The sequence below is a fragment of the Arabidopsis lyrata genome (assembly GCF_000004255.2).
Source record: "Arabidopsis lyrata subsp. lyrata unplaced genomic scaffold ARALYscaffold_3, whole genome shotgun sequence".
Taxonomy (NCBI): Eukaryota; Viridiplantae; Streptophyta; class Magnoliopsida; order Brassicales; family Brassicaceae; genus Arabidopsis; species Arabidopsis lyrata.
Window position 1 is genome coordinate 5,638,345 of NW_003302553.1, and position 27,989 is coordinate 5,666,333.

At 35.7% G+C, this 27,989-nt stretch overlaps 5 protein-coding genes, 2 long non-coding RNA genes and 1 pseudogene across 7 annotated transcripts; 3 read left to right on the forward strand and 5 right to left on the reverse strand.

The window, feature by feature from the left end:
* Positions 1-4: 4 nt before the first annotated feature.
* LOC110229866 lies at positions 5-1,194 on the reverse strand (annotated as a pseudogene).
* A 1,406-nt stretch (positions 1,195-2,600) lies between these two features.
* On the forward strand, positions 2,601-3,999 carry LOC9321054 (mitotic apparatus protein p62). Its single transcript, XM_002882799.2, has 2 exons — positions 2,601-3,118; positions 3,362-3,999. The coding sequence occupies exons 1-2, from the start codon at positions 2,728-2,730 to the stop codon at positions 3,835-3,837; spliced, it is 867 nt and encodes a 288-aa protein (XP_002882845.1). The 5' UTR covers positions 2,601-2,727; the 3' UTR covers positions 3,838-3,999.
* Positions 4,000-4,070: 71 nt separating this feature from the next.
* On the forward strand, positions 4,071-6,308 carry LOC9318912 (nucleosome assembly protein 1;4). The gene is made up of 9 exons (XM_021033267.1): positions 4,071-4,335; positions 4,549-4,589; positions 4,685-4,768; positions 4,849-4,941; positions 5,036-5,140; positions 5,233-5,420; positions 5,501-5,702; positions 5,800-5,843; positions 5,924-6,308. Exons 1-9 carry the CDS (start codon positions 4,134-4,136, stop codon positions 6,054-6,056), a joined length of 1,092 nt encoding a protein of 363 aa, XP_020888926.1. The 5' UTR covers positions 4,071-4,133; the 3' UTR covers positions 6,057-6,308.
* Positions 6,090-9,273, reverse strand: LOC9318913 (beta-fructofuranosidase, insoluble isoenzyme CWINV5). The gene is made up of 5 exons (XM_021033266.1): positions 8,204-9,273; positions 8,043-8,051; positions 7,064-7,935; positions 6,471-6,977; positions 6,090-6,365 (listed from the first exon to the last, which is right to left on the reverse strand). Exons 1-5 carry the CDS (start codon positions 8,370-8,372, stop codon positions 6,192-6,194), a joined length of 1,731 nt encoding a protein of 576 aa, XP_020888925.1. The 5' UTR covers positions 8,373-9,273; the 3' UTR covers positions 6,090-6,191.
* Positions 9,274-10,570: 1,297 nt separating this feature from the next.
* On the reverse strand, positions 10,571-13,608 carry LOC9321055 (beta-fructofuranosidase, insoluble isoenzyme CWINV1). Its single transcript, XM_021033173.1, has 7 exons — positions 13,362-13,608; positions 13,215-13,223; positions 12,069-12,940; positions 11,823-11,984; positions 11,498-11,745; positions 11,242-11,329; positions 10,571-10,942 (listed from the first exon to the last, which is right to left on the reverse strand). Exons 1-7 carry the CDS (start codon positions 13,555-13,557, stop codon positions 10,763-10,765), a joined length of 1,755 nt encoding a protein of 584 aa, XP_020888832.1. The 5' UTR covers positions 13,558-13,608; the 3' UTR covers positions 10,571-10,762.
* A 3,433-nt stretch (positions 13,609-17,041) lies between these two features.
* Positions 17,042-20,866, forward strand: LOC9321056 (arginine--tRNA ligase, chloroplastic/mitochondrial). Its single transcript, XM_021030266.1, has 17 exons — positions 17,042-17,280; positions 17,364-17,497; positions 17,574-17,649; positions 17,730-17,831; positions 17,918-18,133; positions 18,250-18,330; positions 18,437-18,520; positions 18,659-18,763; positions 18,852-19,030; positions 19,214-19,298; positions 19,396-19,582; positions 19,677-19,752; positions 19,901-19,970; positions 20,067-20,156; positions 20,234-20,302; positions 20,399-20,497; positions 20,611-20,866. The coding sequence occupies exons 4-17, from the start codon at positions 17,823-17,825 to the stop codon at positions 20,719-20,721; spliced, it is 1,461 nt and encodes a 486-aa protein (XP_020885925.1). The 5' UTR covers positions 17,042-17,280; positions 17,364-17,497; positions 17,574-17,649; positions 17,730-17,822; the 3' UTR covers positions 20,722-20,866.
* A 1,621-nt stretch (positions 20,867-22,487) lies between these two features.
* Positions 22,488-23,261, reverse strand: LOC110230306. Its single transcript, XR_002333408.1, has 3 exons — positions 22,965-23,261; positions 22,677-22,868; positions 22,488-22,548 (listed from the first exon to the last, which is right to left on the reverse strand). It is a non-coding gene; the product is annotated as an uncharacterized LOC110230306 (long non-coding RNA).
* Positions 23,262-23,401: 140 nt separating this feature from the next.
* Positions 23,402-24,796, reverse strand: LOC110230530. The gene is made up of 4 exons (XR_002333644.1): positions 24,426-24,796; positions 24,168-24,337; positions 24,003-24,046; positions 23,402-23,813 (listed from the first exon to the last, which is right to left on the reverse strand). It is a non-coding gene; the product is annotated as an uncharacterized LOC110230530 (long non-coding RNA).
* Positions 24,797-27,989: the final 3,193 nt, after the last annotated feature.

Sequence of the window (27,989 nt, forward strand, 5' to 3'; positions counted from 1 at the left end):
AATGGGGAATTGCAGGCTATAACCAACAAAAATTTTAAAATTAAGTGAGTAACCATTCTAACCATAAACCTATAATATTCTTTGTATTTCATATAATATTGGCAAGTTTACCCTTGTTGCATGAGTAACAGTTGCCTACTTCTTCTATACCCTATCTCTTTTACAATTCCTTCTTTTTATGCATTCAAGTACTATTCAACATCATGTTGATCAAAACTGGCATCCCAATCCAGAACATATGCGCAAGATCATCTAATTCTTTCTCATAAAGAGCCCACACAAAATCTAGTTTTATCCCAATCTCCTTAACCACAATGGTGTAAAATCATTGTCTCTTTAGCATATCACCTTTAACCAATTCCATAGCCTTCAAATCCGAACCCAAAACCAGATTCAACAACGACAAAGCCATGAATCTCGCCTGAGAATCCCCATTCCCCAGCAACAACCACCCATGATCAATTCACAAATCCGAAACATCAAATTTATCCAATTTCTGAAACTCACAACTCAAAACCTTCATCTATTTCATCCAATCCCAGTTCTTCTCGAAATAATTAAGCTTGGAGCCATTATTCCTATGAACAAATTCCGGATTCGGTACCGGCTTAACACCCCAGACAATCTGATCCACTTCGTTAATACAGGAGATACAATGATAGTAGATAACAACAGACGAAACAGAGGCTACCATGTCGGAAACGGAAGGGAAATAAGGTGTGAGATGAACACAAACAGCGAGAGAAGTAAACACATCGCCACTAAAGAAGAGCATCTTGTTCCTGCTCAGATGCCAACCCGCCATTGCCATGGGAACGAAGAGGACCAGGCAAGCTGCTAATACTCCTAAGTGAATCGCTCATATCCTCTCTCAGATTTCCGAATCAGACACGTCTAGTAAAACCAGTTTCATTCAGATTTGAATTTTTCTATAATTTAAGAAGCTAGGGTTACAAACTTAGTTTGGTGAAGAGAATTCATCAAAATTGGAAGGCAAAGATGAAAATTTGGTGAGATTGAAAGGAACAGAACATAACAACCAATAGATTGAAAGAGATATTGGATGAGAATGATGTGCAGAGAGATAGATAGAGGAAGAAAACGAGAATAAGAAACTTAATTTTCAATAGATTTGTTTTAAATGAAATAGTATAGTAATTTAATGGAAAATAAATTCTATGTACTCTTTTTCATTGTTTTCTTTTTATCTTTTATATACTTTACCTTAAATTTATATTAACAAATATTAATTTAATTTTTAAAAGGAAAAAACTAGACTTTTTTTATGTATCTATCTGATTTGAAATTTTAGAAATCGATATAATATCTATATACGTTTAGCAAGAAAATTTTCAGTTATTTTTTAGCTATAATATTCCTTATATGGTTTGTGTTCCACTCCGCCAATTGGATTTTTTATGTTGTATTATTTAAGTTATAACGTTTTTTCTTTTGATGTGCGTTTAACTTGGATGTTTGGGTTCCCTAAATTGTATCCCTTAGGGTATAGCGTTCCTTATTTATCACGTTATCTTTTAACTATAATATAATTTCTTCGGCATGTGTTTACCTCGACAAATTGTTTTTTTTTTTTTTTATGTTGTATTGTTTAGGGTATATCGTTTTTCTTCGTTGTATGGTTTACTTGGTCGTTTGGGGTTCTTTATGTTGTATCACTTAGGATATAACATTGGTTATTATGGTACAGTTAATTTAGCATTATGTATTTTATATGTTGTATTTGTTAGGGTATATCGTTTATTTTTCGATGTTGTTTAACACAAATTTCGGAAAAATTAATAAGTTTTTATGAGTAATAATATTTTATGCATTACATTTCATTTTAGTCTATACAATTTCATTTAATGTAATTCTATTTAGACATAAATAATTTATTTTTAACTAATTTTCATAAATTTGTGCATGTTTTTAAAAATTCAAATCATGATACATTCAAAAAAATTTGAGTTTGACTCGAAAATTTGAGTTTCATATGTTGTATTAATTAGGGGTATAACTTTTTTTCTTTGATGTACATTTAACTTGGTCATTTGGGTTCTCTATGTTGTATCCCTTAGGGTATAGTGTTCTTTATTCGTCGTGCGTTTAATTCAGCATTTCGTGTGCTATATGTTGTATTTATTAGGGTATAACGCTCATTTTTATACATATGTTTTTGGTTTGAGTGTAGGTTCTTAGGTTTAATATTTAAAGTTAAGGATTTGTTTATGTATATTTGTGAAAAATGGTATAGTACAACATTCTATTCAATATAGATTCTATATAGTATGCCTTGTATTTAACCACAAACACTATTCACTATTATAAAAATTTTACATCCAATTTTTAAAATTTAAACTATGTTTCATTCAGAAAAAAATGTATATTTTTTTAAGATATATTTGAAATTTGGAATCTTAAAAAAAAAATATATTTGCTCAATTTAAATATGATGGGGTAACAAAAATTTAAAAGAAAAAAAAAAAACACTAAAATGGTAATTTCCCAAGCCCTTCATGTTAGTCTCTTCATTTTTTCAAATAAGGTGCTATATTCTTAATTTGATTTATGTATATGGTAACTCACCTAAATGGCCCTTGGTAAATTATGTTGAAAACTAAAAAAAAAACGAAGAAACGATGCGTTTTGTTGCCGCCGGCAAAGAAAAGAAAAAAAAAAGGAAAATGCCGCTAAAATGAAAGTCTCTGTGAAAGTCAAGAAAGCAGCATGGAAATCGAAGGCAAAGACGGCACGAAGCTCTTCCTGAAGGCCAGAGTTAAGGCTGTATTCGGAAGAGGAGCGGGATTCAACACCGAAGACCTAACAGTGTCACGCAGCCACGTTTCACTCGAATTCAAACCCTCCGCCGCCGGAACCGGACGGTCCGACAGGGTTTCCTTCGAGGTTCTCGGGAGGAATCCAGTCTGGGTAATTCCGGGTGAAACGGGCAAAAAGATTCAAACTTTGAGGAAATCGGAGACGGGAGAAATCGCCGCCGGCGATCGATTTTGTGTATCGGGTAATCTCCCAATTTGGTTCACCTTGAAGAGACGCGATGAAGTTATGGAGGAGAGAGCATTGGCTGGTGAAATCGAATTGGATATTGATCCTGTTAAAGGTAATCCATTTTGCAATTCGTCTAATTTGATGTGTTATCTCCTAACAAGGGAATGGTTCGAATTTTGGGGAACATATTCTCAACTCCTTGTCTCTGGATTATGCGTCTCTCATTAAACAACATTTTGGTTGTTCTGCATTGCTTTTCTTTTATAATGTCTTGAATTATGCTCTTGATAGGATTTTGTTTTCAGTAAGAATTGAGTCTCAATGTGTAGTTGTGTACTGTGTGGTGTGGTTGCAGAGTTTGGATTTCTTGTGATTGGGAAGGAATTTGATCAGTATCCAAAGAGTAGGGTGCGTGACATAAAGCAATGGGAATGGTTTTTAGAGGATTCCACGAATGGAAATAGCGATGATGATGAAGATGGAGATAAAAAGGTGAGGAAGGGATTAGGCAAAAAGAGAGGTAGGAAGAACGGGAATGAGGATGACGATTGGAGTGTGGAAAGTGATGAAGATAAAGAGTTAATGGTGAAGTCTAAAAGAGTTGTGACTCCAACTTACTCAACTAGATCCAAGAAGACGAAGAAAGATACAAACGCAAGTAGTAGTTGTAGCGGTGCTCAAACTAAACAACGAGGAAGAGTAGATGTCGAAGATGATGATGATGAAACATTGGGTGGTTTCATTGTTAGTGATGAAGAAGCCAATTTAGAAGAAGAGGATGAATCAGATGTAGATGATGATGAAGAAGATGAAGACGAAGACGAGGAATAATAGCTGAATCTCCTTAAAAACTTGACTAAACCTGAAATGTAAGCAAAGCTAATCTTCTTGTTTTTTAGAAGTACAATCTTTTGTTGAATAGTAGTATAATGTGTGTGTGAACTGAGATTTTTGATCTTATGATATATTATTTGTATGGGTACTTGTGAAATCCTCTACAACATTGCAGCTTCGTATTGATTGCTAAAAACGATGCCGTTTTCGTTTGGCTGTTAATTTGGCAGTTCATGGTACCCCACTAAGGATCCACGTTGTTAACCTCTGGCACGTGTGAATGAATTTTACAAATGAAAAAGCCGCCAAGTCTTCTCCTCCTTCCTTTCTCCGTCGTCCTCATTTTTCTGGCTTTTCTTCTCTCCCTCGAAAATTCCCATTTTCTCACGAAAAAACGAAGAATCAAAAACATGAGCAACGAAGAAAACAACACATCCATCAAAGCCGATAATAAGACCGGCGAATCCTCTGATCTCCCTAGCATTCCCGCCTTAGGTAATTTCAGAAACTACTCTCGCTTTCTCCTAAAAAATTCACGAAATTTTACATCTCATCCTCGATAAAACATTAAATATCTGGGTAATCCCACCAAAATCTACCCTCTCTCGTTTACTTCTGCCTCAAGTAAATGCCCTGTTTTACTTTTTCGCTCTTGGAATCAACAAGGAATAGGGTTAATTGAAGCTAGCTAACCATTATGCTTTGTAGATATTGGGGCAGAGGATTGTGATATTCTTGCGGAGCTTAAGGCAAGTAATTTCAAATCGTTAATAACAAATCACATTGTAGTTTTCTTGTGTTTTCCTCTGTTTTATGATCCTTTTGGGTGTTGATTAACATACAGAACCTAACCTTAAAGCGACCATTTGATGTCAAAAAACTCTCACCTAAAGTCACCAAACGTGTTCTGTTCCTCAAGGACATTCAGGTATTGTCAAATTTTCGGGCTTTCAAAACTTTAATAGAGAGCGTCAATGTTCGGTTATGTAGATGTAGTGTAATTTTCAGGTTAAACACGATGAACTCGAAGAGAAGTTTCTTGCGGAGAAAGCTGCATTGGAGGCAACATACGATAATCTCTACAAGCCGCTTTTTGATAAGGTAACAAGTTTAATATTTCATCTTTCCTATTAATTGGCTTAATGTTATATGGGGTTAGGATTATAGATTCCTGAGATCTACTGAAAACTTGCAGAGGTATGAAATTGTGAATGGTGTGGTTGAAGCTGAAGAAGAGAAAGAAGGAGTGCCCAATTTCTGGTTGATTGCAATGAAAACCAACGAAATGCTCGCCAATGAGGTACATGATTCAATTGCTTTTTTGGAAGTTGTGTGTTCTTTGGCATAAAACAGATTGAAACAAAAAAAAACAGTCTGGTTTGGTTTATGTAGATAACCGAAAGAGATGAGGGAGCATTGAAGTATCTAAAAGACATCAGATCTTGCAGAGTTGAAGACAATTCAAGAAATTTCAAGCTGGAGTTTCTCTTTGACCCCAATCCTTACTTCAAGAACTCGGTTCTGTCTAAAACTTACCATGTGAATGATGAAGATGGTCCTGTTCTTGAGAAAGTGATTGGGTAATTAGTCATCCTCATTTTACTTGGTTCTAGTTTTACCTGATCTGTATGTAACTCAGTCTCTTATTTGTGATGTGTAGAACGGACATAGAATGGTGTCCAGGTAAATGTTTGACTCATAAGGTTGTTGTGAAGAAGAAAGCAAAGAAAGGGCCAAAGAAGGTGAACAACATCCCCATGACCAAAACCGAAAACTGCGAGAGTTTCTTCAATTTCTTCAAGCCGCCTGAGATTCCTGAGATTGATGAAGTTGACGATTACGATGATTTTGATACCATTATGGTTAGACTACCTTTTCTCTTCTTGATTTTGATACTGAACCACCAATGGTTTCTTCAGAAGCTAATAATATCGCTTTAATATATCGAAAATATTGCAGACGGAAGAACTCCAAAACCTGATGGACCAAGACTATGACATTGCGTAAGCTTACAGTTCCACATACTTTGATATCGAGAGGTTCAAGAAATTAATCCTTAGCTATTGGTTTTTGGGTTTTACAGTGTGACAATCCGAGATAAACTGATCCCTCATGCAGTTTCATGGTTTACTGGAGAGGCTCTTGTTGATGAAGACGATTATGATGATGATGATGATGATGATGATGATGATGATAATGATGAGAAGAGTGACTAACTAGAAGAGAAAGTTTTTTCAACAAAGTTTGAAAATTGAAAGAGTGCTTCTTCATTTTCTCTAATTTATTTATTACAGATACATGACCAAGACTTTCAAGAATCTCTCTCAATACTTATATCTCAAGAACTGATTTTAAAGAGAAGACTTCATGCTCCAAGCACTTAGGCTTAAGATATCAACATTTTGAGATCCCTTGTTAAAAGCAAAGAGATGTGTTCTTTCTCCTGTTGCCAATTTTGGATAAACTCTTGAGGTAATACATGTTTTCCCTTTTCCACCAAAGCTCTCCACTATTGATTTATCAATCTACAAATTAAACACAAGAATCAAAAACTCATTAGTAACAAAAAAGGTCAAATTAGTCTTCACTTTTGTTCAAGGTTGTGATTATGAGAAGTGGCAATAACTCACCAAAGTCCTGAGAGAGATTGGTTGATAAGGAGAGATATCCATAAAAGCACCATATGTTGTTTTATCATTCCCTTTCTCTAAACTTGATCTGCTTTGGTCACTGCACATGACCACTAGGTGCTCCTTATTATTCCCACGAGCTCTAAAGATTCTGAAATTGACCGATGTATACTCTTCCATGTCCTTGGAAGCAAGAACCATTAAACCGAATGGACCTAAACCGGAATTAACAAACGATGCATTCTTCTCACTGCAAATCAATTGTGGATCGGTCCAGCCCGGTTCAATCACATCTGCTTTCTCTAAGTCTAAACCACTCACTTTAAAGAAAACCTCCACATCTGCTTGTGAAGCTGTGACTCCATGAACCTCTATGACCGATCCTCCTCCTTTCAAAACTTTGTTTACCCACTTGACTTGCGTTGTACGTAACCTCTCTATTTCCTTAACCGGCCATTGCACCAATCTCTTGCCTGATTTATCAAGCCATACTTCCCTAGGAATAGCCTAAATCACCACAAAATCGGTTAAGTAATTGTGTCTAAATTTGTTTTAATGAGGCAAAATGTTAAAATCTCAACCGGTTTAACTACCTGCAAACCAGCCCAACCCTTCTTGATGTTATCTTTCTCCGGCGACGACTCGTTAACCCAACCCCACAAAATCCTCCGTTGATTAACCGAGTCGTAAAATGTCTTCGACGCGTAAAATTTGCCGTAATCGTATCTCGGAGCCGTTTCGTCCTGAACAAAACCCTTGTCCGGTACGTAGACATCTCTCACTTCATCGTACGTACCAATCGTGTAGTAATCACGAAAAGTATCTGTTAAGCTCACTTTAAGCACGTGTTTAATCATCGGCCCAGCAGACGACGACGTATCGAGGCCGCGTGAATCAGTTCTCGACACCGGGAAAAAATCAGGGCACTCCCATATTCCGGTACCTTCGTGGTAATGAAGAGGCTTCGGAGATTGCTTCCATCGTACGAAATCGCGGCTCGTGTGTAGAATCGCTAATCCACGGCGACCTTCTTGGCTTCCAGTGGTTATACGCCAACGCTTGTCACGGCCTAGCCACGCGGTGGTTGGATCACGAAACGCGGTGGAGTTGATGTGGTTGGCGGCGTTAGGTGTCACAAGGGGATTTTCCGGCGATTTTGTCCAGTGACGGAGATATGGATCGGTGAGGTTTTTAGGTTTAGCTAGGTTTTGGACCTGACGGTTATAACGGTCGTTACCGGTGTAAATAATTACGGGTTTGCCATTGGTGAGAATCGTGACGGAGCCTGACCAGCATCCGTTGATATCGGACGGTCGAGATGGTTTGATTGCTGGAGAAAGTGTGATCCAGTTGATTAGATCCGTTGACGTTGCATGGCCCCATACGGTTTCATTTACGTCCATGACGGCGCCGTTTTGGTTCCATTGGTAGAATAGATGGTAGATTCCTTTGTATATCATAGGCCCTGTGTATATTTTATGTACAATAAAACATATATATTCGATTAAATTTATCAATATGCATATATACTTAATTTATAAAATAATATTGAGGAAGAGAATATTAACTAACCGTTAGGATCTTGTAGCATTGTGACAAACCCCCAACATAAGCAAAAAATAATAATAAGTGAAACGATTTGATAATGTACACAAAGTAATGAAAGTATATAGAGACATGAAACATAGATAACCAAGTGAAACTGAATTAATGTGTCCGGTATATAACAATACCGTTCATCCAATTTTTGGGAGGCTGGAAATGATAACCGGTTCGGTAAGGTTGGTTCTTGATATTATTGGGGACGTTGTGCAAGGCATCAAGAACAACAATAGCATTGTCAGCAAGAAAGAACAAGACCAACAAGAAAATGGCAATGTTACACCAAACTATAGTAGCCATTGCAATCTTTTTTTTTTTGTTTTTTTTTTTTTTTTGTTTGAGTTTTACTTATGGAAAAAATGTCAAATTTATAGGCAGTGAGAGTCCTTGGTGCGTGCTTGAAGTGGTGGGGACCGGCCATATATTGTGAAAATTAGATTTGATAATCTCGATCCAAATACCTTTTTATGTTAGTTGATATCCAATTTTGATTTTCTGGAAAGATATATATTAGTCAAGGTATATGAGATACTCATGAATTAACTAGCATCATGAAGTTGGGATGATTGCATTTCTCAACGATTGTTTCACCAGTTTTGGTTGATATTGGATGTATGAAAATACAAATTTTAAATATATAAGCAATGCTAAATAATAACGTATTCCCCACAGTCAGGAATGTTCAAAATCTCATAGCCTTTTGTTGTCTCATAATTGCAAATATTTTCCACTAATAGTATGACTCCTTTATGAATGTCATCAGTGTCTCATCATTGTCATTGATGCGGTGTAATATAAACAACACTATTGATTTGGTCTGTTAAAAAGCAACGAAAATGTACATTTTCTTCTATATCTCCAGCTTTGGATACAGTTTTTGATGTTAATGCATGCTTTGCCTCCCCCACCATATATAGCTCTCCACTATTGAAATGCTCAATCTATAACAGGAAAAATATATAGATTGAGAAGTCAATTTGAAATTGAATAGGACTATACCTACTAGTAGATTGACACGTGATTCTTCTTGAACTCTCTATCTTGGAACTTAATTTAGAAAGACAAAATCAAAATGTCCTCAAAAGTAGTGAGATCGCTCCACTAAGATTTATCCTATGATTATCTCATTCTCCTAATCATTTTGATGGGATTTTTCCGTGATGGGTAATCACACTCTTATATGCTGTGCATGTGCTTTCCAAAATCCATATTATAACAACTAGATATTTAACCATTTCATCAATGTATATATATGTGAAGAGACACACGGGTGTGTAGATATATATTGTAAATTGCATGAATGTGAAACTAAGAACTTAACAAATTCTTGAGGACATGTTTTTGAAAAATAGATGAAACTTAATTGACATCGTTAATATATAGCTTTCATATCACAGATGGTTAGGTCACCTTAATTAATTATTCAAATAATTTTTTTTGAGAGGAAAAATAAAAGATAAGAGAAAATACTACAAAGTTTCCGATTATCTGATTACTAACGAATTATATCCCCGAAATAATAAAACTATAGTACTGAAAAAATTCTTACTCATCTCTATCGAAGTCTAATAGGCATAGATTATTAGCAGAAACATAAATTTTGATTAATTTGAATTTGAGAAGTTTTTTTTTTTTTGGTTAATGAATTTGAAGAGTACAATTTCAACTTCTGAGTTCTGATAAAATGAAATGAAAATGCACCTGATTTGGTCGCTGCATAGTTCACATATCCAAATCATCACTATTGCTTGAGCATTAAATTTCGAAAGAGATAGATGTGCAGGCGAGAATCATTACACACCAAAGTGGACACAATCCGGATTCGACCGATAACTTCCTCTGGCTACATCTCACGCACGTATTCTAAATCTAGAGCCAGATGTTTACTAAACGACAGCGATTTAGCCTTACCTGTTGGAAAAACACTACCATGCAATGTTCTGTCCCACATGCCACTCCCATCGTTGCCGGTGAACAGAATTACGGGCTTGCCCTTGGGCGGGACATGACGAAGTTGTATTAGTATCGGACGGTGGAGATGGTTTGATCGCTTTAATTAGTTGACCAGATTTTCGTTGACGTGAAGTTGTTGGTCTTAAAGGCTAAAACGGTGGGCCGTTTAGATGAAAACAATGTAAACCCAACGCCTTAAAACGACAACTAATTTAAAACAAAAAAAAAGTTCTAAAACGACAACTATTCGAAAACGGAAGGAGCATATTGGACAATTTAATACCCGTGGTTATATAGCCGTCGGGCTTATCAGAAAAAATAACATGTGCTGATTTATATAGAATGATCACATACAAGTATTATTTATTTTTTTGGGGCCAAACCGTTAAAATCAAATTCAGTTTGTTTGATTATAGTATGTATATGTATACATGTTCATGTTTACGTGTATATTCACAGAAAGCCCACTATTATCACGTTCGTTGGAACTTGGACGATTTTGACTACCGACTACAGAATTGTAATTTTAATAGTAAATCATACTATAAGAAGTCAAATAAAATGTCATATATATAGCCTTTTAGAATTAATTCAAACAAACAAATTGGACCATTTTTTTGACAACCAAACAAAGTGGACCATATAAGATCTCTCCAAAATCAACTCATAGAAATGCTAAATCAATGGAGATATAATGTACGTGTTTACATGTGTGTATCTATCTCCCCGTTACTTGATCAAGTGATTTGAGCAGAGTTCATGCTCCAAGCATTTAGGTTTAAGAGATCAACACTTTGATATCCATAATTAAAAGCAAAGAGATGTGAACTTTTTCCTATTGCCAATTTTGGATACACTCTTGAGGTAATGCATGCTCTCCCCTTTCCACCAAAACTCTCCACTACAGAATGATCAATCTACACCAACAACGACAAATAACAGAAACTTTATTAACAAAATCCACAGTATTATATTTATATATTTAATTAAAAATAAAATAAAAAAATCCACAGTAAATTACTTGAACAATATAGTTAAAGATTATATATTGATCAAGAGGCTAAGCTGTTAAGTAATTACTCTCATGGGTTTTAAAAAGAATATTCCCAAAAAGTAGTTTTTTTCTCCTACATTTGAATGCCTTTTTAACATTGAACACATATATAAATATATTTATGGAACTATATATGTGTAAAATGAAGACTTAATTAATTACCAAGGATCTGAGGGATAGTGGTTGGTGAGGATTAATATCCACAAAAGCTCCGTATGTCGTTTTGTCATTATCTTCCTCCAGTGAAGATCTGTCCCAAATCCACATCACCAAAAAGTCCTCAAAATTAAAAGTCAAGTTTTGGATATTTCTTTATTATTTATTTTCAAGGGAACCCAATTTTAGATCTATCTTTGTGACAAAAGATTAGCTAAATTAATGTACTTAATTAATCGGGATCTTAATCAAAGAAACGTACCTGCTTTGGTCACTGCACATGACCACAACATACTTATCGCTGTTTTGACGAGCTTTGAAGATTCTAAAATAAACAGATGTGTACTCTTCCAAATTCTTAGATGCCAAAACCATTAAACCGAATGGACCTAAACCAGACTTAACCGATACATTCATCTGGCTACAAATCAACTGCGGATCAGTCCAACTTGGTTTTATAACATCCGCTTTCTCCAAGTCTCTTACTTTGAATAAAACTTCCACATCCGCCTGTACAAATCACAAGACTTTCAAAACCTAATTTTCTCATACCAATTGTTCTTTAAAAAAAAATAGAATAATCAAACCTGTGCAGCTGTCACACCATAGACTTCAAGCCTAGATCCTGACTTTAGAACTTTGTTGCGTAAGTTTTTGACTTGTTTCGTACGTAATCTTTCAACTTCCCTAACCGGCCACTGAATTAATTGTTTCCCTGATCGATCAAGCCATATTTTCCTCGGAATCGTCTAATCAAGAAAGAAACAAAAAATTTGATTCAATCTCGAACCAAATTATATTCACATTAATTTCAATTTAGTGTAAAGAATTACCTGAATACCGGACCAGCCTTTCTCAACATCATCCTCAACAGACGATGACTCGTTAGTCCAACCCCACAAGATTCTCCGGTTCTTGCCAGAGTCATAAAACGTTTTCGACGCGTAATACTTCCCGTAATCGTATCTTGGAGCCGTACTGTCCATCTTAAACCCATTGTCCGGTACGAATTTATCTTTAACCCGGTCGTACGTACCAATCGTGTAATAATCATGTTTCGTATCGTCCAAGCTTACTTTCAACACGTGCTTTAAAATCTCATTAGGTCCACCAAACGAAGACGTTTCCACGCCGTTAGAACCAAATCTCGTCACCGGGAAAAAATCAGGACATTCCCACATTCCACTTCCGTCGTCGTAATGCAACGGCTCTGGAGATTTTTCCCATTTTAGAAAGTCTTTACTTGTGTAAGTAATCGCTAGTCCCCGACGGTGAATCTTGCTTCCGATAATCACTCTCCACTTCTTGTCTTGGCCTAGCCACGCGGTGGTTGGGTCACGGAACGAGCTGGCGTTGATTCCGTTAACGGCGTCAGGAGCCATCAGAGGATTTAACGGCGATTTTTTCCATTCTCGGAGATAAGGATCAGAGAGATTCTTAGGCTCCGCTATGTTTTGGACCTGTTGGTTCTTAGGGTCGATTCCGGTATATAGAATAACCGGTTTGCCATTAGGGAGAATTGTAGCCGAACCGGACCAGCATCCGTTGATATCGAATGGTGCAGATGGGAAGATAGCTGGTGGATGTGGGTACCAGTTGATTAAGTCTGTTGACGTGGAATGAGCCCACACGATGTTACCCCACACAGCTCCTTTCGGGTTCCATTGGTAGAAAAGATGATATATTCCTTTGTATATCATAGGCCCTGTATAAAAAATTTCAATATATGTGTATTTTTATTAGTTAACTATATGGGTAGTGTAAAAGGATCGTGCAGCGTAACACAAGGTCGACCAATACATTAGAATAATCAAATGTACAGTTGATATGCTGACAACATATTGGTGTAAGTAATTAATGTTTTTTTTTTAAATAATAAAAACACGAGTTTCTAGGGGAAAATGATCTGTCTATTGGATATGAAGAGTTGACTAAAAGTTACAAAAAAGGATAGGAGAAATAACAGAGAAAAAACTAACCATTTGGATCTGCTCATGACAATGATCAATCCATTTGGTCCAAGCACAACCAAAACGAAAGAAAGAAAAAGCAAAGGTTAGAAAGAAATGAAAACAATATTCTATCATTGAGATTGAGGAGTTGATATGGCATTTTAGTGATCATACCGTTCATCCAATTTTTTGGAGGTTGAAAATGGAAACCTGTCCGGTAGGGCTGGTTTACGGAAGGAGATTTGATGTTAGTGCTTTGGGTTAGTCTCTTGTAAACATGGTGCGAGGCTTCAAGATTGACGACATAGTTACCAATAAGTAACGTGAACAATAACCAAAGTCCAATGTTGGAGCAAACTTCTTTGGTCATTGTGTGTATTTATTTTCTTTCTGGCCTGGTTTGGCTTTTGTTTGAATGAATAAATGTAGATCATGTCAAATTTATAGGCAAAGGACGAGGGCAAGCCTGTCAATATCGAAATTTGAATATTATGTTTATCAATAAAGTTTTTTAATTTTTGGCTAAAATGTGAATAATGTATGTTATACCGCTATAAATCAAGAAAAAATAATACTGGCATAAGTCAGGTATCTATACAAGTTGTTTCCACAATATTCGTAAATTTTCTCTAAAAATTAGATCATACTGAATTTTGTTGTTTCTATTGGTGATCAACTGGTCGGAGGTTTGTGATGGGTTTTCAATCTTTTATAATTTATACTAAAGAAACGATATAAATTGAAAAGAACAATAAATAAAGGGGAGTAAAAATGATACTACTATAGTATAAAAACTGAAGGAACAAAAGTTAATATACGAAATCGTTCGGAAAAGCTGTATACTTTTACTTTTAGAAGTAATTTTCTCATCTAAAATTTTGGTCATGTCAAATTTACAAAGTACAGATATATATCCACAATTAATAGCGTTTTGGTTTACATGATAAACATAACACTGGTTATATGTAACTTGTAAGTTATTTGTAAGAATATGTTTTACGTTTTACTTGCTCGAGTCTGAATATATTTTTATCCCATTAAGTCAACTATTTTGGGCTATCAAAATTGTATTCCATAACAGCTGTGACTATATCAGGTTCAATATATGCTTATGCGAGTCTAACATCTCGAAAATAACTTGTTTTTTTAATAATACTATACTACTAGATAAATTACCTGCACTATGTGCGGGATGAAATGACAATTAAAAAAATGCATTGTAGTTTTAGTTATAAAAATTATTGTATTATTATCCGGAATCCAAAATCTGTTAGTGTATTATGAAACATGTTAAAAAAAAGTTTTATATTCCAATCATCGATTTTTCGTATCGGAATTCGTTTTACCCGTAAAATAATTAAAAACGAAAATTTCTTTTCTAACGTAACTTAAATAACAAATACATATACATCTTTATAAAAGCGTTGATGAAGATTTACAAAATTTAGATTGCTCGAAAACTAAGAAGATGTGTGTTTGGTAAATTTGAGAGGATGAAGATGATATCAGGGAATATATTTTTAGAGAAATATTTTTGTAGGGTTCCGTTTAATTTTTGAAATTTGGATTGCCTTCAAAATTTGAAAAATTAATTTATTGTTGATTTTATGATAGATTTAGTTTTGAGAATTAATTTTATAAATGTAGTTTGGATTTATGAACCTAGGAAAATTTGTACTTACAAAAGGTATAAAAATATATTATAATATATTAATTTACATGAATTATACGCTTACATGTTTGAGTTGTTATATATATATATATATATGTAAATAGTCTAATAAATCTTGGATAATTATCTAAATAGTCTAATAAATCTTGGATAATTATCTAAATAGAAGCCAAATCATTTTAAGAACGACACATCAGCGTGACAATCTTGTTAATAACACATGATGGTAAAGTTTTTTTTAAAAAATGTTTCTCTATTAATATATAGGGGATAAAACTAATAAAATTACGAATTCGATATTTTTACACGGACGTCATGAAATCAACAAGAGTTAATAAAGAACGTGTCTAGACTCTCCACCATCCGGCCATACACGAGGCGTGGAGATTAACCAATGCATTAATGAAAAAGAGCAATTGAATATTATAGAGGAAAAGTCAAAATTTGGACTCTACCTTTGTCTCTTTGTAGCAGTATCCTGCTTCACATTTTTATACAACTTTCTAGTCTTTTGACATACCAAAAACAGACCTTACCAGTTACCAGTTACCAGTTACCACGGTGTAAGCTCCAACTTAACCAGTATCCATTGACCTTGTATGATATACTTCATTCACCAATCCGCTTCTCCTTTTCTTTTTTGTTACCAAGACTACTTTATTTAATCATGCATGTTCTAAACACATGGTTGATATATAAGCGAAAATTAAAATGACATATACGACAAGTTTAAGACCTATAACAATTTTTTGTTTTATCCACAGGAAATTTATATAACAATTATTGAATTTCAGACCACCATGTTTTAATTAATCCAATGAAAAATGATTTTTAAGAAAATAGTTGGCAACTCGGTCGTATCATATCCTAATTTTTGAAGTTTAACTATAAATCTCACCATAACGTGAACAATATAACGATTTTAAATTGGCGTGTTGTATTATATATTTATATATATCCCCATCCTATACCAACCATGTGGAAGTCTAGATAATCGTTTAACATTGACGAAAAAATCGCAAGCTATTTTGCGTCTTTTGTAATATATATTTAAAATACTTTTTGGGGTCAAATATTTGATACAGAAGAAGGAAGGAATCGAACTGGAGAGCGAAGAAGACCCACGCCGTGTTTATGGTCTTTATTATATAAAAATAGCACACAGGAAAAAACATTTACACAAAGAAAAATGACATTCTATTATCAAGCTCTTTCACACTTATTAACAACTAACAAGCTCGTATACTTGTATTTGTTTTACATAGATTACCCAAGTATCAGGGCATCAAAGTTGACTACATGTCCGTTCGTTTCAATAAAAATCTACACAAGTAAGCTCTATAAAGTGTAAAGGTGTTTCAAATAGTAAAATAATGGAAAATTTTATTTTCCGTAAATGGATAATAACAAATGATACATTCCATTTTCAGCGCAAGTGCGCAACACTCACGAGATAAGATTGTGAGAAAAAATTAGGTCTTCGAATGAAAACTCTTGAATTTTCTACATCATTCACATGTTTTCTTTACTGTTATTACTAATAGGTCCTTACTCTAATAACTAATTTAGAAAGTTTTTGGCTGACTTCATAATTTTGTTCTTCTAAAAATTCATTTTTCTAATCTTTTTTCGTCAACAATTTGCTAACATCTTTTTCATCAATGGACCTTTTTGTGTGTGTACATATTCCCATAACGAGACATCATCAATATAACGTACATATGAGGACAATGAATAACAAAAAGTCAGATCGACCAATTTATCATCCGGATTTTGATACAGTAATGGATAATCTTGAGACGATATGAAAAATAAAAATCATAGTCATTTATAAAATGACGTCTCATATCGGATTAATATTAGATTATGATAATACAAGTATTATATTATTATACCAGCCGAGATTTTGTTTTGACTTTTTTTTTTCACACAAAATTGTAAAAGCCGTACACCCAACCGTCTTAAAAAATTAACACATCCTGGAAACGTCGTCGTTTCCCTCCTGCGTACATAATAATCTTTTCAAATTTTCGGGGTAAGTTCAGATTGGAAGTTCTCACTACTTCTCACCAACAAAAAAAAAATAAAAAAATAAATTATACTTATTGGGCCAGATCGGCCCACTATTATATAAACGACGTCGTTGTATATCTCATTGGGGAGAGACGACGCCGTACAAGCAAAAAGACGAAGAAGCACAGACGCAGAGAAGAAAAAGGAAACACTAATTTTAGTCTGATATTTCTTCTTCCAAGCGTTTTCGCTTTTCCATCACGTCATTGGTAAATTCCTCTGTTCTTATCATCCCTACAGGTTAGAAACTCTCACGTCCTGTTTTTTTTTTTTTTATCTTTGGATTTGTAAACTAGACTCTCAGCTTTGAGAAGAAGCAACGCCTTGGAGTTGGAGACCATGGTAGCTGTAAGTCACAATTTCCTTTTATTGAATCCAAGAGAAACCCAAAATTTTAAGTTTTTCTGATTTTTGAGTTTATGTGGTGACAGAAGGAAGAAGAATTCACTGGAAATCTGAAACAGCAGCTCGTGAAGCTCTTTGATGCGTCTCTGAAATTAACGGTTCCAGATGAACCTAGTGTTAAGCCTTTGGTTGTGGTTGGAAAATTCGAAGATTACCAATGGTACTTACCAATTAAAGTTCCAATCTTTGTTTTGTTAAATGCAGATCCTGTGCTCATGTCTTTGTTTTGTCTGCAGTAACAATGCAATGGGACTATGGTCCAAAGTTAAAGGAAAGGGTACTCAATTCACTCGTCCTTTAGCTGTTGCAGAGGTTGGTTTTGTTTTAGTCTTTAGAAATTTCGTGTCTTTTGTTTTGTTTCTTATCAGATTGTCACTTATATTATTATATAGGCCCTTGTTACAAATCTCCCTACTTGTGATATGGTGGAATCATGCTCTGTTGCACAACCTGGATATGTTAATGTTGTACTATAAGTTCAATGGATGGCTAAGGTTAGCGATCATGTTTCTATTTCTCTCTTTGTATAGTCATTTTCTAGTCCTCGTAATCATTGTTTTTATTCTAATGTTATCTGCAGAGTATTGAAAATATGCTTATCAATGGGATTGAGACATGGGCGCCTACTCTTTCAGTTAAGAGAGCTGTAGTTGATTTTTCCTCTCCAAATATTGCAAAGAAAATGCATGTTGGTCATTTAAGATCAACTATCATTGGTGACACCATAGCTCGTATGCTCGAGTACTCTAATGTTGAAGTTCTACGCAGAAACCATGTTGGTGACTGGGGAACACAGGTAGCTACATTTTCTGCTCTTTAAATAATTACTTCGTCTGGTGAAACCAAATGTTTTTTTTTATTGTTGGTATTCCAATATTTATCAAAGAGATAAAAGCTGAGTTTATTTTGCAGTTTGGCATGTTAATTGAGAACCTCTTTGAGAAATTTCCTGATTCAAATAGTGCGATGGAGACAGCAATTGAAGATATTCAGGTAGGCTGTTCTGCAGTTCTTCCTTATGTACGGATATTGGCATACTGTGCTTTATCTTGAAGAATCAAAGCAATTCAGTTTCTAACTTTTAGATGTCATCTTACAGTCGTTATACAAGCCATCAAAAACGAAATTTGATGCAGATTTAGACTTTAAGCGAAAGGCACAACAGGCCGTGGTCCGTCTACAGGTGTTCTTCTGTTTGGCACTCTCTTGTGTGTTCTCCTAACCTGAATCACTTGTGTGTTCTTCTGTTTGGCACCCTCTCAATATGCAGCTGCCTTTAGTTAAATTACTCACTTGTCTCTTTTCTTTTCTTTTTGTGCAGGGTGGAGATCCTGTATACCACAAGACTTGGCAAAAACTTTGTGAAATCAGCCGAGCCGATTATGCCGAGATTTATCAACGCCTTCGAGTTGAGCTTGAAGAAAAGGTAAAGGCATAGCAGGACATATACTGATATGATTTGAGATAAAATTGAAACAGATGACTAATGATAACTTACACTGATTCATGTACAGGGAGAAAGCTTTTACAAACCTTATATTGCTAACATGATTGAGGAATTGAATAGCAAGGGTTTGGTTGAAGAAAGTGATGGTGCCCGTGTGATGTTCATCAAAGACTTCAAGAATCCATGCATGCTTGTTAAGAGTGATGGTGGTTTTACCTATGACACAACAGATCTTGCTGCTCTTTGGTGGGTTATCTTTCTGTTAATTATTACTCTATAAAATCTGGATTTTAGTTAGAAATCATTGGAAAATATATCTCATCTGTTATGAATTTTGGGTCTGTATTTGCTCAAGTGTGTGGCTTATTAATCTAAACTTGCATATTGTTGAATGAGTTTGTAGCTGATGCAAGAATCTTCTTGGTCTAGGTATCGGCTTAATGAAGAGAAAGCTGAGTGGATTATTTATGTGACAGATGCTGGCCAGCAGGAGCACTTTGATAGGTTCTTCAAAGTAAGTTTGATGAATAAATAATTTACGACTTGTGAAATGTTCTGTCTTGGCTTAAACTGTCAATCGTAACTGTGATTATCTTGTCACTCTGAATCAGGCTGCTAGACAAGTAGGTTGGCTTCCAGACAATGATGAAACTTACCCTAGAGTTAGCCATGTTAAGTTTGGTGTAGTCAAGGGGGAAGATGGCAAGCGGTTTAGAAATCGCGATAGAGAAATAGTCCCTCTAGCTGATTTGCTAGATGAGGCCAAGACTCGCAGTAAAGCTGCCCTTATTGAGCGTGGTATCTAACTTTATGTCATCACTCTCTACATTTTTGAATTGTTGAACCATTAACTTCTTGTGTTCTTATTCATCCCTTATATGTTGTCACTCAGCTTTAGCTAAGGAAAAAGAATGGACACCCGAGGAGCTGGACCAAACAGCTGAGGCAATTGGATATGGTGCGGTGAAGTAAGTATCATCTCTATTCTACTGCTGGTGACAGTGATTTCTATTTACCTACTATCTTCTTGTTTTTCAGTGAATCAAGGCTGCACAAATTTGATGAATGTTTTTATGCTACATCTAACTTGGCTGTTTTGTTTAATTTTGTTTCAAGGTATGCTGACTTGATGAACAACATATCTACAGATTATAAGTTCAGCTACGATAAAATGCTTAATGAAAAGGTACTGGAATTTGGCAGCTAGTATATATATTTGTATTATCCAGTCACCTACACATGCATATCAAATATTAAATATTTGGTCATATGTCATGAGCAGGGAAATACAGCTGTGTACCTTCTTTACGCTCATGCTCGGATCTGCTCAATCATCAAGAAGTCTGGCAAAGACATAGATGAGCTTAAAAAAGTATTTAGCTGCATGAACTCAAAATTACTTGATTCTATTCATTGAATACTTAAGTTTCAACACCTATTTTATTTCAGACTGGAAAGTTAGCATTGGACCATGCTAATGAAAGAGCACTTGGACTTCACTTGCTTCAATTTGCTGAGGTATAACCACATGCTCATTAGATAGTACTTTCATAATCCACTTACCTTTTCTTGGTAACAAGATGAAAAAATGCCATTCATGTGAATGATTTGCAGACGGTTGAGGAAGCATGCACCAAATTGTTACCGCACATACTGTGCGAGTACCTCTACGATTTATCTGAACACTATACGAAATTCTACTCCAATTGTCAGGTGAGTTGCATTCCCAATATTCTGCTTATCTATTTAATATAGTGAGTAGTCTTAGACTGCATAATCATCCACCATTGTTCTAATCTTTCACTTAAAACATTAAACTTTTACAGGTCAATGGTTCAGCAGAGGAGACAAGCCGTCTCCTACTTTGTGAAGCAACGGCCATAGTCATGCGGAAATGCTTCCACCTTCTTGGAATCACTCCTGTTTACATGATATGATACATCATACTTAGAAAGGCTTTCTTTAGCTTTTATCTGTCTCTGTTCTCATTCAGTTTGGGTACTTTGAAGATAAAATCTGAACCCTGATGAATCATGAAAGTGTTTTTAGGTTAAATCTAAGTATCATCTTGAATTAGAATCACTCCCTTTGCAGTTCTGACCTCTGAGATTCTAATAAAATGCGTATTAGGTTTTGCCAACAAACAGATCAAAAGCTCGGAAGATAGGAATGAAGACTAACAACTTCTCTAGCTTCTGATCCAAAGATTCACTCGAAGACTGACTAGTGATGCTTTCAAAAGCTCACTGATGACTTGATAGTTTTAGCCTAGTCAATAAATTGAACTATTCTATTGGCAAAATTATTTTAATTTTTAACTTCAGAGAGATTTTTAATGTTATTGGTTAAGTTAACCGACTAATATAATTGGAAATGTGTACCAAACCAATTATGAACACCTCAAAGCGAATTTTTGCCACACTCAGTTTAAATTATTTAGCCAAAACTCTGCGTTTTCACTTTCGTGTCGTGTGTGTGTCTTTTAAGATGCGACGTTCGTGTTATGCGTGTTGTTTTTTTTAACATGCGTGTCGTTTTTGCATTGTCAAAACGACGAGTTTTTAAATTGGATGGCTAAATTTGTATGATTTTAGGAGTTAGAGAGTAATTTTGAACGAAATGGATATTTAGAGGGCTTTATTTGCAAATTTCCAAAAGTTCTATAACAGAGCATTTTTTCATTTTCCCTCTTTCTTCCTTACTATTTTCTATCATTCGAACGCTAACCGCCTCTTTCTTCTTCTCTCCCCCACTCTCTTGTTCGATTCAGATTTTGACGAGAAATATTCCCCTAATAGCAAGCTTGAGTTCTTCAATGGCGTCGCAGTTGCATACCAGTAAGGTGCAAGGCAATAGTGTCCCGAATCCCAACACAGTCGCTTCGATTCTCTATAGTCCTGAGAAAGCAGGAGCTTTCAATTGCGAGTACATATACGAAATCGGCCAAAAAGGTACGTTCTAGATCTTGATTTTTCTCCGCTTGAAGCGCAATGATGATTGTTGTTGAGATTGATCTCTCCAATTGAATCTGCAAAGAAGAATACAAGCATCAATGATAAAGGTTTGAAGAACAAAGAAGAGAAGATGTGGATTGGTGTAAAGAAACCCAGAATCTAGTGAAGAAGAGAAGAAGCGATGGAAAGAAAGAAGAAGAAGTCAAAGTGTTTTTGGGTTAAGAAGTGTTTTGGGCCTTTGATGGTATAGGCCCAAGAGAAGAATGCTTTGTTTGTTGTTGGGTTACTTAAGCCCACACGTTTATATGTGTTGTTATGTCCTAAGTATTAGTGTTAACTTAGTTTGGTTATGTTACGTGAGTTGTTAGCTTGAGTGGCTGTGTAAGAGAGTGGTTAGTTGTTTTGCTTGTAAGCTTAGACCTAGAGCTAGTGATCAATGCATCTAAGGAGAATAGGTTAGCTAGAGCTTATGATTAAGAATGTGAGAGTATGGGGCAAGAAAACTCCTACTATAAGTATGTATGTGTAATCAATGTTGTAAGGTGTGAAATTATGAAATAAAAAACATATGTTAAGAAAATCAGAAAGATAAAGAGTGAAGAGAAACTTACAAATTCAGAAAGTTCAACATGGTATCAGAGCTCATCTTAACCTAGGAACCTGTTAAAACAAGAAAGAAGTAAAGAAGTGAAGAAGCCTGAACAAGAGTCATCAAAGAAGAATCAAAAAAGAAGAAAGAAATGGCAATAAACCTGCTGCAATCATCACAACTTGTTGCTGTGTTTGATGGCCAGAATTATGTATTCTGGGCTGCGAGAATGAGAACAACTCTCATGAATAAAGATCTTTGGGAAGTTGTTAAAGATGGAATCCCAGAACCGACTGCTCAACTACCAGAGACAACTCCAGGAGCAGATAAAGGCAAAGAAGCTACAAACCTGAAAGCTCTAAAAACCAAAGATACTGCTGCGCTCCAACTCATTCAACTTGCCGTCGCTGATGTGGTCTTTGACAAGATCCTCTCTGCAACCTCGGCACATCAAGCATGGATACTTCTGGAGCACTCTTACCAAGGTAACGAAAAAGTCAAAACTGTTAGACTTCAGTCACTAAGGAGAGAGTTTGAAAATCTGAAAATGAAAGAAGGGGAAAAGGTTAAAGGATATTCTGATAGAATTCAAGTGGTTGCAAACCAAATGAGTGCCTTAGGAGAAGGTAAATCTAACTTTGATTTGGTTGTTAAGATGCTTGCTTCTATGCCCAAAAGCTATGCCTCCTTGTCCTCATTGATGGAAGAAACCAAAGACCTGAAGACTGTCACTTATGCTGAACTAATTGGTTCATTGGAGGCACACGAAAAGAAGTTCTTTCCAGAAGATGAAGAAGATTCTGAAGGTGCCTTCTATGCCCGTTTCAAGAATCCAAACATGGAGAACAATGGCAGAACAAATCAAGGTCAGTCAAGTTACAGAAAGAGAAGGTGGTGTGGTCACTGTAAAAGGGATTATCACAATGAAGACATGTGTTTTGAGAAACATAGTAGGTTGAGGAACTGTTATGTCTGTGGTACATCTGGTCACTTCTCAAGAGACTGCCAAGCCAGGAAATCTGACGAAGCAATGTTACCCAACAGAAAGAAGCAGTGAAGGAGGAGAACTACCATTTGTTCACTGCAAGACAAGAAAACGGAGATGCAAATGATCTCAACAGTTGGCTTATTGATAGCGGATGCACAAATCACATGACTCCAAATGAAGCAATCTTTACTAACCTTGACACCAGCTTCAATGTACCTATTCGTATAGGAAATGGAGATGTGCTGATGACAAAAGGCAAGGGAGATATTGAGGTAGAAACCACCAATGGGAAAAGAATCATTCGTGATGTTTTCCTAGTACCCAACATTACCAAGAATCTCCTGAGCGTCTCTCAAATGATTGATCGTGGATACGAGATTAACTTCTTTGAAGGGAGCTGTGTCATTCGTGATCAAACTGGAAGACTTGTTGCTGACATAAAGATGATCGGGAAAAGCTTCCATATCCAATGGCCCACAAGAAATGAAGCAACTATGGCTGCAATAAAAGATGAAGCTAAGCCTGAGTTTCAGCTGTGTGAAAAGTGCAAGTGCTCAATTCCAACAGATCTACTGCCATACAAAAAGAGGTCTACAATCTCAGAGTCTCCTAAATCTGGAGTTAAAATCAACATATCCAACCAAAGAGAGTGGATCAGAATTGATAAAGGAGAATCAAATGCTGAACCTGTAGTATGTCAAGAAGAAAAGTCCAACGCTGAAAGAAGGAAGCTGGTGAACAAGGAAGTGAACAAAGGAAGTTCCGAAAATAACCAAAAGAGATTCAAGGTCAATGAACCAATTGAAGTTGCTCAAAAGAGCGAAAAGAAAAAGGAAGAGTTGAAATGCTTACTTGTGTCTGGAAAACCAAACATCATCCAGACGGGAGAATCAAGTATAAATCAAGAAAACCAACAAAGCAAGCTGAAATCTGTTGAAGGAAGAACCGATGGTGAATTGAGAAAAGCCACCATAGAGATCACCAAAAAGGTTAATGAATTCAATGCTCGGTCTCCCAAAATTCTGCAGGAAAAGAAAAAGGTAAAACTAGTTGAATCAGAAGGGACGAATGAAATTCAGAAAAAAATTGTTATAGAGGGAGAATCGAAACCTGAAGATGCAAGTACCATTGATACCTCAAGCAAGAGAGAGATGGTGAAACTGAACACTCCCATGAGCTATGCTGACGCTCTAAAACGAGCCCCTCCGATGAAACATTGGCTAAGCCGCAATGAACTAAAGGTACCAAAACTCAAATCCCTAAATTCATCTATGGGATACAATCGAAGAAATCAAGAGGGAGTGTTGAGATTGATCTCTCCAATTGAATCTGCAAAGAAGAATACAAGCATCAATGATAAAGGTTTGAAGAACAAAGAAGAGAAGATGTGGATTGGTGTAAAGAAACCCAGAATCTAGTGAAGAAGAGAAGAAGCGATGGAAAGAAAGAAGAAGAAGTCAAAGTGTTTTTGGGTTAAGAAGTGTTTTGGGCTTTTGATGGTATAGGCCCAAGAGAAGAATGCTTTGTTTGTTGTTGGGTTACTTAAGCCCACACGTTTATATGTGTTGTTATGTCCTAAGTATTAGTGTTAACTTAGTTTGGTTATGTTACGTGAGTTGTTAGCTTGAGTGGCTGTGTAAGAGAGTGGTTAGTTGTTTTGCTTGTAAGCTTAGACCTAGAGCTAGTGATCAGTGCATCTAAGGAGAATAGGTTAGCTAGAGCTTATGATTAAGAATGTGAGAGTATGGGGCAAGAAAACTCCTACTATAAGTATGTATGTGTAATCAATGTTGTAAGGTGTGAAATTATGAAATGAAAAACATATGTTAAGAAAATCAGAAAGATAAAGAGTGAAGATAAACTTACAAATTCAGAAAGTTCAACAATTGTGAAATCAATGTCATCTCGATTTTGAATTTTGTTTGTTGTTGATTTAGGTCTCGGCGTTCTTCAACAAGAAGATTCTAGGTTTAATAATTTCATCATCGGTACGATATAGATCTTAGATTTGACTCTGTGATTTCGCGAACATGTAGAAATTTCATCTTTGTTTTTTTCTTGTTGTTGTTGTCGTCGTTAAACTAGGCAAGAAGCGTCGTGGAATCAACGATGTGAAGTTTAGCTATAACGTTTGGGATCTGTTTCGTTATAAAGAAGAAATCAATCGGGATTCGCTGGGTAAGGAGGAATTGGATCAGATTAAAGCATCAATCAGGTCTTATCTGCGTTTGCTCTCCGATTATATGCAGTTTCCTGCTGCCTTGGATACTCTGGAGTATCTTCTGCGAATGTACAAGTACGTGTTTACTGATTTATTCTCTCTTTGTATTTGAGATAGATGGTAAATTTCCATTTGGTTGGTGCATTCAATAGATTTGATGATTTGAAGCTGTTTAGTAGAATGATTGATGATAATTCACCTAAGGAGCCCCATAACCAAATGATAGTGTGAGATACTGAGATTGTTTGAATGTGAACCATTTCATGTTTTGGTTCTTGGAGTTTCATAGAGGATTAAGTTGGATTATGCTTCATAAAATTGTTATTTTTCTTTTCATTTTTTTTTTGGTTCTGTGGTATAATTTTCTCACTGGTCTGTGTAACTATCCTTTTTCCTTGTATTCTGGTTTGATTCGGATACAAATTTGTTCTTGTTGTGTGTTGGAGAACTCAAAATAAACGTTTCTATATCTGACAAGGAACTATAAATAGACCTTAATGTATTACCTTATTTACTATTATTGAGAATTGGTTAACTAACCTTCAATTTAGTTCAATCGATTCGGCTCTTACAAATTTATTTACTCAACATATCTTTCTCATTAATTCAAATTGATAGATCTTCCTTCTGCAGATTCTCAAAGATCATTTGGCTGTAGATCCCTATAACTTAGGGATCCTCTAGTCTCGTTTTAATAGCTAATGTTTGTAAAGTAATAATCATCAGAGAACATTCTAATGTTGATTTTACAGGATCCACATATACGATTGGCAGGATTTGATTTTCTGTTCGTTGCCTTACTGTCATAAACCTGAATTTACCCGTATTCTTCAGCTGGTTTGTCCGAATGGGTGAGGATTTTTATCTTTGACTTCTGATGTTTAGAAGTATCACATAGTTTTCTAAACTTTCTGCCATTTGTATTACAGCAATAGCAAATGGGACTTACTTCTTGATCTTGTCAAAGACTCAGATGCTCCCGTCCCTAGAGAGGTTTTCATTAAAAGCCTATGTGATATACAGATTGTAAACAGCTTGTGTGAAAATGTAAGTAACCTAACTCTTTTCTTTTTCATCTTAAATTGGTTTTGAATACTGAATGTTTTTCTTGTAACTTTGCAGGCATGTGAGACTCGGACTAAGAAGTCTGAACTTTCAAAAAGCGTATTCATGTTCACCACGGCTATTATTTTAGGAGTACGCACAAAGCTTACAACAATTGATGAAGTAAAGCCAGTTGTGTTCTTTATAGATCAAGCTATCAGTTCCGGTGGATCATACACAACTTGTGCTTTGATGATCATCTGTCAGCTATCCAAGAAAACTTTACAACATTCGAATTTCTTGACTTGGATAGTCAAGACTAGCCAAGGCAGCCAAGATTATAACTGGCTTCGGTTATCCGTCATTACTTTGATCAATTTCGTTCAGGTGTGTTATCGTCAACCCTTACTTTGATTAACTGCTATTTGCTGTTATTTTACTTACTATTTTTGCTTAATAACTACAGCTGCAATCTGTGACCTCTATCCGTAAGAGTATCTTGGCCGATTTGATAAAAATAGAATATCTCGCACCAAAAGAAGATGAAACAGAAGATGAGAAAAAGGATAAAAAAAAGAAAGATAAAAAACAACCTTTTGCTAAGGTTCTTTTGGGCATCTCGGAGGAGTTCAACATCAGCAGATTTTTGGATATTCTACTAGATTCTTGTCTCCCTCACTATGACACGTATGAGGATCGCTTTTCTCAAACGATAGCCTCGATCATTGATACTGTTCCAATGAATATTAATATGGTTGATCTGACATCCAAAGTGCTCTCTCAGTGTATGATACTGTCAGGTCAGTGAAATACCCACTAAGTTTCTATTGCAAATGTTGAAATGCCCTCTAAATGACTACAACATTGCAGGGGAGTGGGCGAGGACAATTCTGCTTGCCATTTATAACAAGTATCCTGATGAACTATTGGAAGCAGTTGAAAATTTTCTGGATAATGAAATTCAGACAGAGTTGAAACTCGATATGCTGTCTCAGATGATGGATTTCTGCGAACTAGACAAGGTAGCAATGCTGATTATAGTAATAGACTTATTCTTCTATTTATTTCATGCATTACTGAGGTTCTTTTTTGTTGAATTGTAGGTTGCTTTAGGTCTTGCCTTCAAGAAAACGGTATGTGTTTTTTGTTAAATATGTATGAGATTTTTGATGTGCCCCCCCCCCCATTGGATTTTAATAGTTAATGTGTGACTGCAGCTACTCAAGTGTGTAAAAGAAAAAGCTCAGAAACTTAGGACTGAAAAGGCGCTCAGCGGCTCTTCTTCTCAAAACAGGAGAGAGCTGAATGCTGATGATATAACTATCGAATTATTTGGGAAGATGTGTGAAGAACTTGTTAGTGATAGTTCTGGGAATGGTGTTGTTCCGAACTGCAGCTCGGCCGTCGCT

Excerpts from the sequence above, each read along its gene's own strand:
- LOC9321054 (XM_002882799.2), top strand. The coding sequence starts at position 2,728 with ATGGAAATCGAAGGCAAAGACGGCACGAAGCTCTTCCTGAAGGCCAGA. Across the intron at positions 3,119-3,361 it reads GGATATTGATCCTGTTAAAG|AGTTTGGATTTCTTGTGATT; the intron begins GTAATCCATTTT and ends GTGTGGTTGCAG.
- LOC9318913 (XM_021033266.1), bottom strand. The coding sequence starts at position 8,372 with ATGGCTACTATAGTTTGGTGTAACATTGCCATTTTCTTGTTGGTCTTG. Across the intron at positions 6,978-7,063 it reads AGGGTTGGGCTGGTTTGCAG|GCTATTCCTAGGGAAGTATG; the intron begins GTAGTTAAACCG and ends GTGGTGATTTAG. Across the intron at positions 6,366-6,470 it reads CAATCTCTCTCAGGACTTTG|ATTGATAAATCAATAGTGGA; the intron begins GTGAGTTATTGC and ends TTTAATTTGTAG.
- LOC9321056 (XM_021030266.1), top strand. Across the intron at positions 18,134-18,249 it reads TTGGTGACTGGGGAACACAG|TTTGGCATGTTAATTGAGAA; the intron begins GTAGCTACATTT and ends TTTATTTTGCAG. Across the intron at positions 20,157-20,233 it reads ACATAGATGAGCTTAAAAAA|ACTGGAAAGTTAGCATTGGA; the intron begins GTATTTAGCTGC and ends ATTTTATTTCAG.
- LOC9321055 (XM_021033173.1), bottom strand. The coding sequence starts at position 13,557 with ATGACCAAAGAAGTTTGCTCCAACATTGGACTTTGGTTATTGTTCACG. Across the intron at positions 11,746-11,822 it reads ATGGTGTGACAGCTGCACAG|GCGGATGTGGAAGTTTTATT; the intron begins GTTTGATTATTC and ends TGATTTGTACAG. Across the intron at positions 10,943-11,241 it reads CACTATCCCTCAGATCCTTG|ATTGATCATTCTGTAGTGGA; the intron begins GTAATTAATTAA and ends TTGTTGGTGTAG.
- LOC9318912 (XM_021033267.1), top strand. The coding sequence starts at position 4,134 with ATGAAAAAGCCGCCAAGTCTTCTCCTCCTTCCTTTCTCCGTCGTCCTC. Across the intron at positions 4,769-4,848 it reads TGTTCCTCAAGGACATTCAG|GTTAAACACGATGAACTCGA; the intron begins GTATTGTCAAAT and ends TGTAATTTTCAG. Across the intron at positions 5,141-5,232 it reads ACGAAATGCTCGCCAATGAG|ATAACCGAAAGAGATGAGGG; the intron begins GTACATGATTCA and ends TGGTTTATGTAG.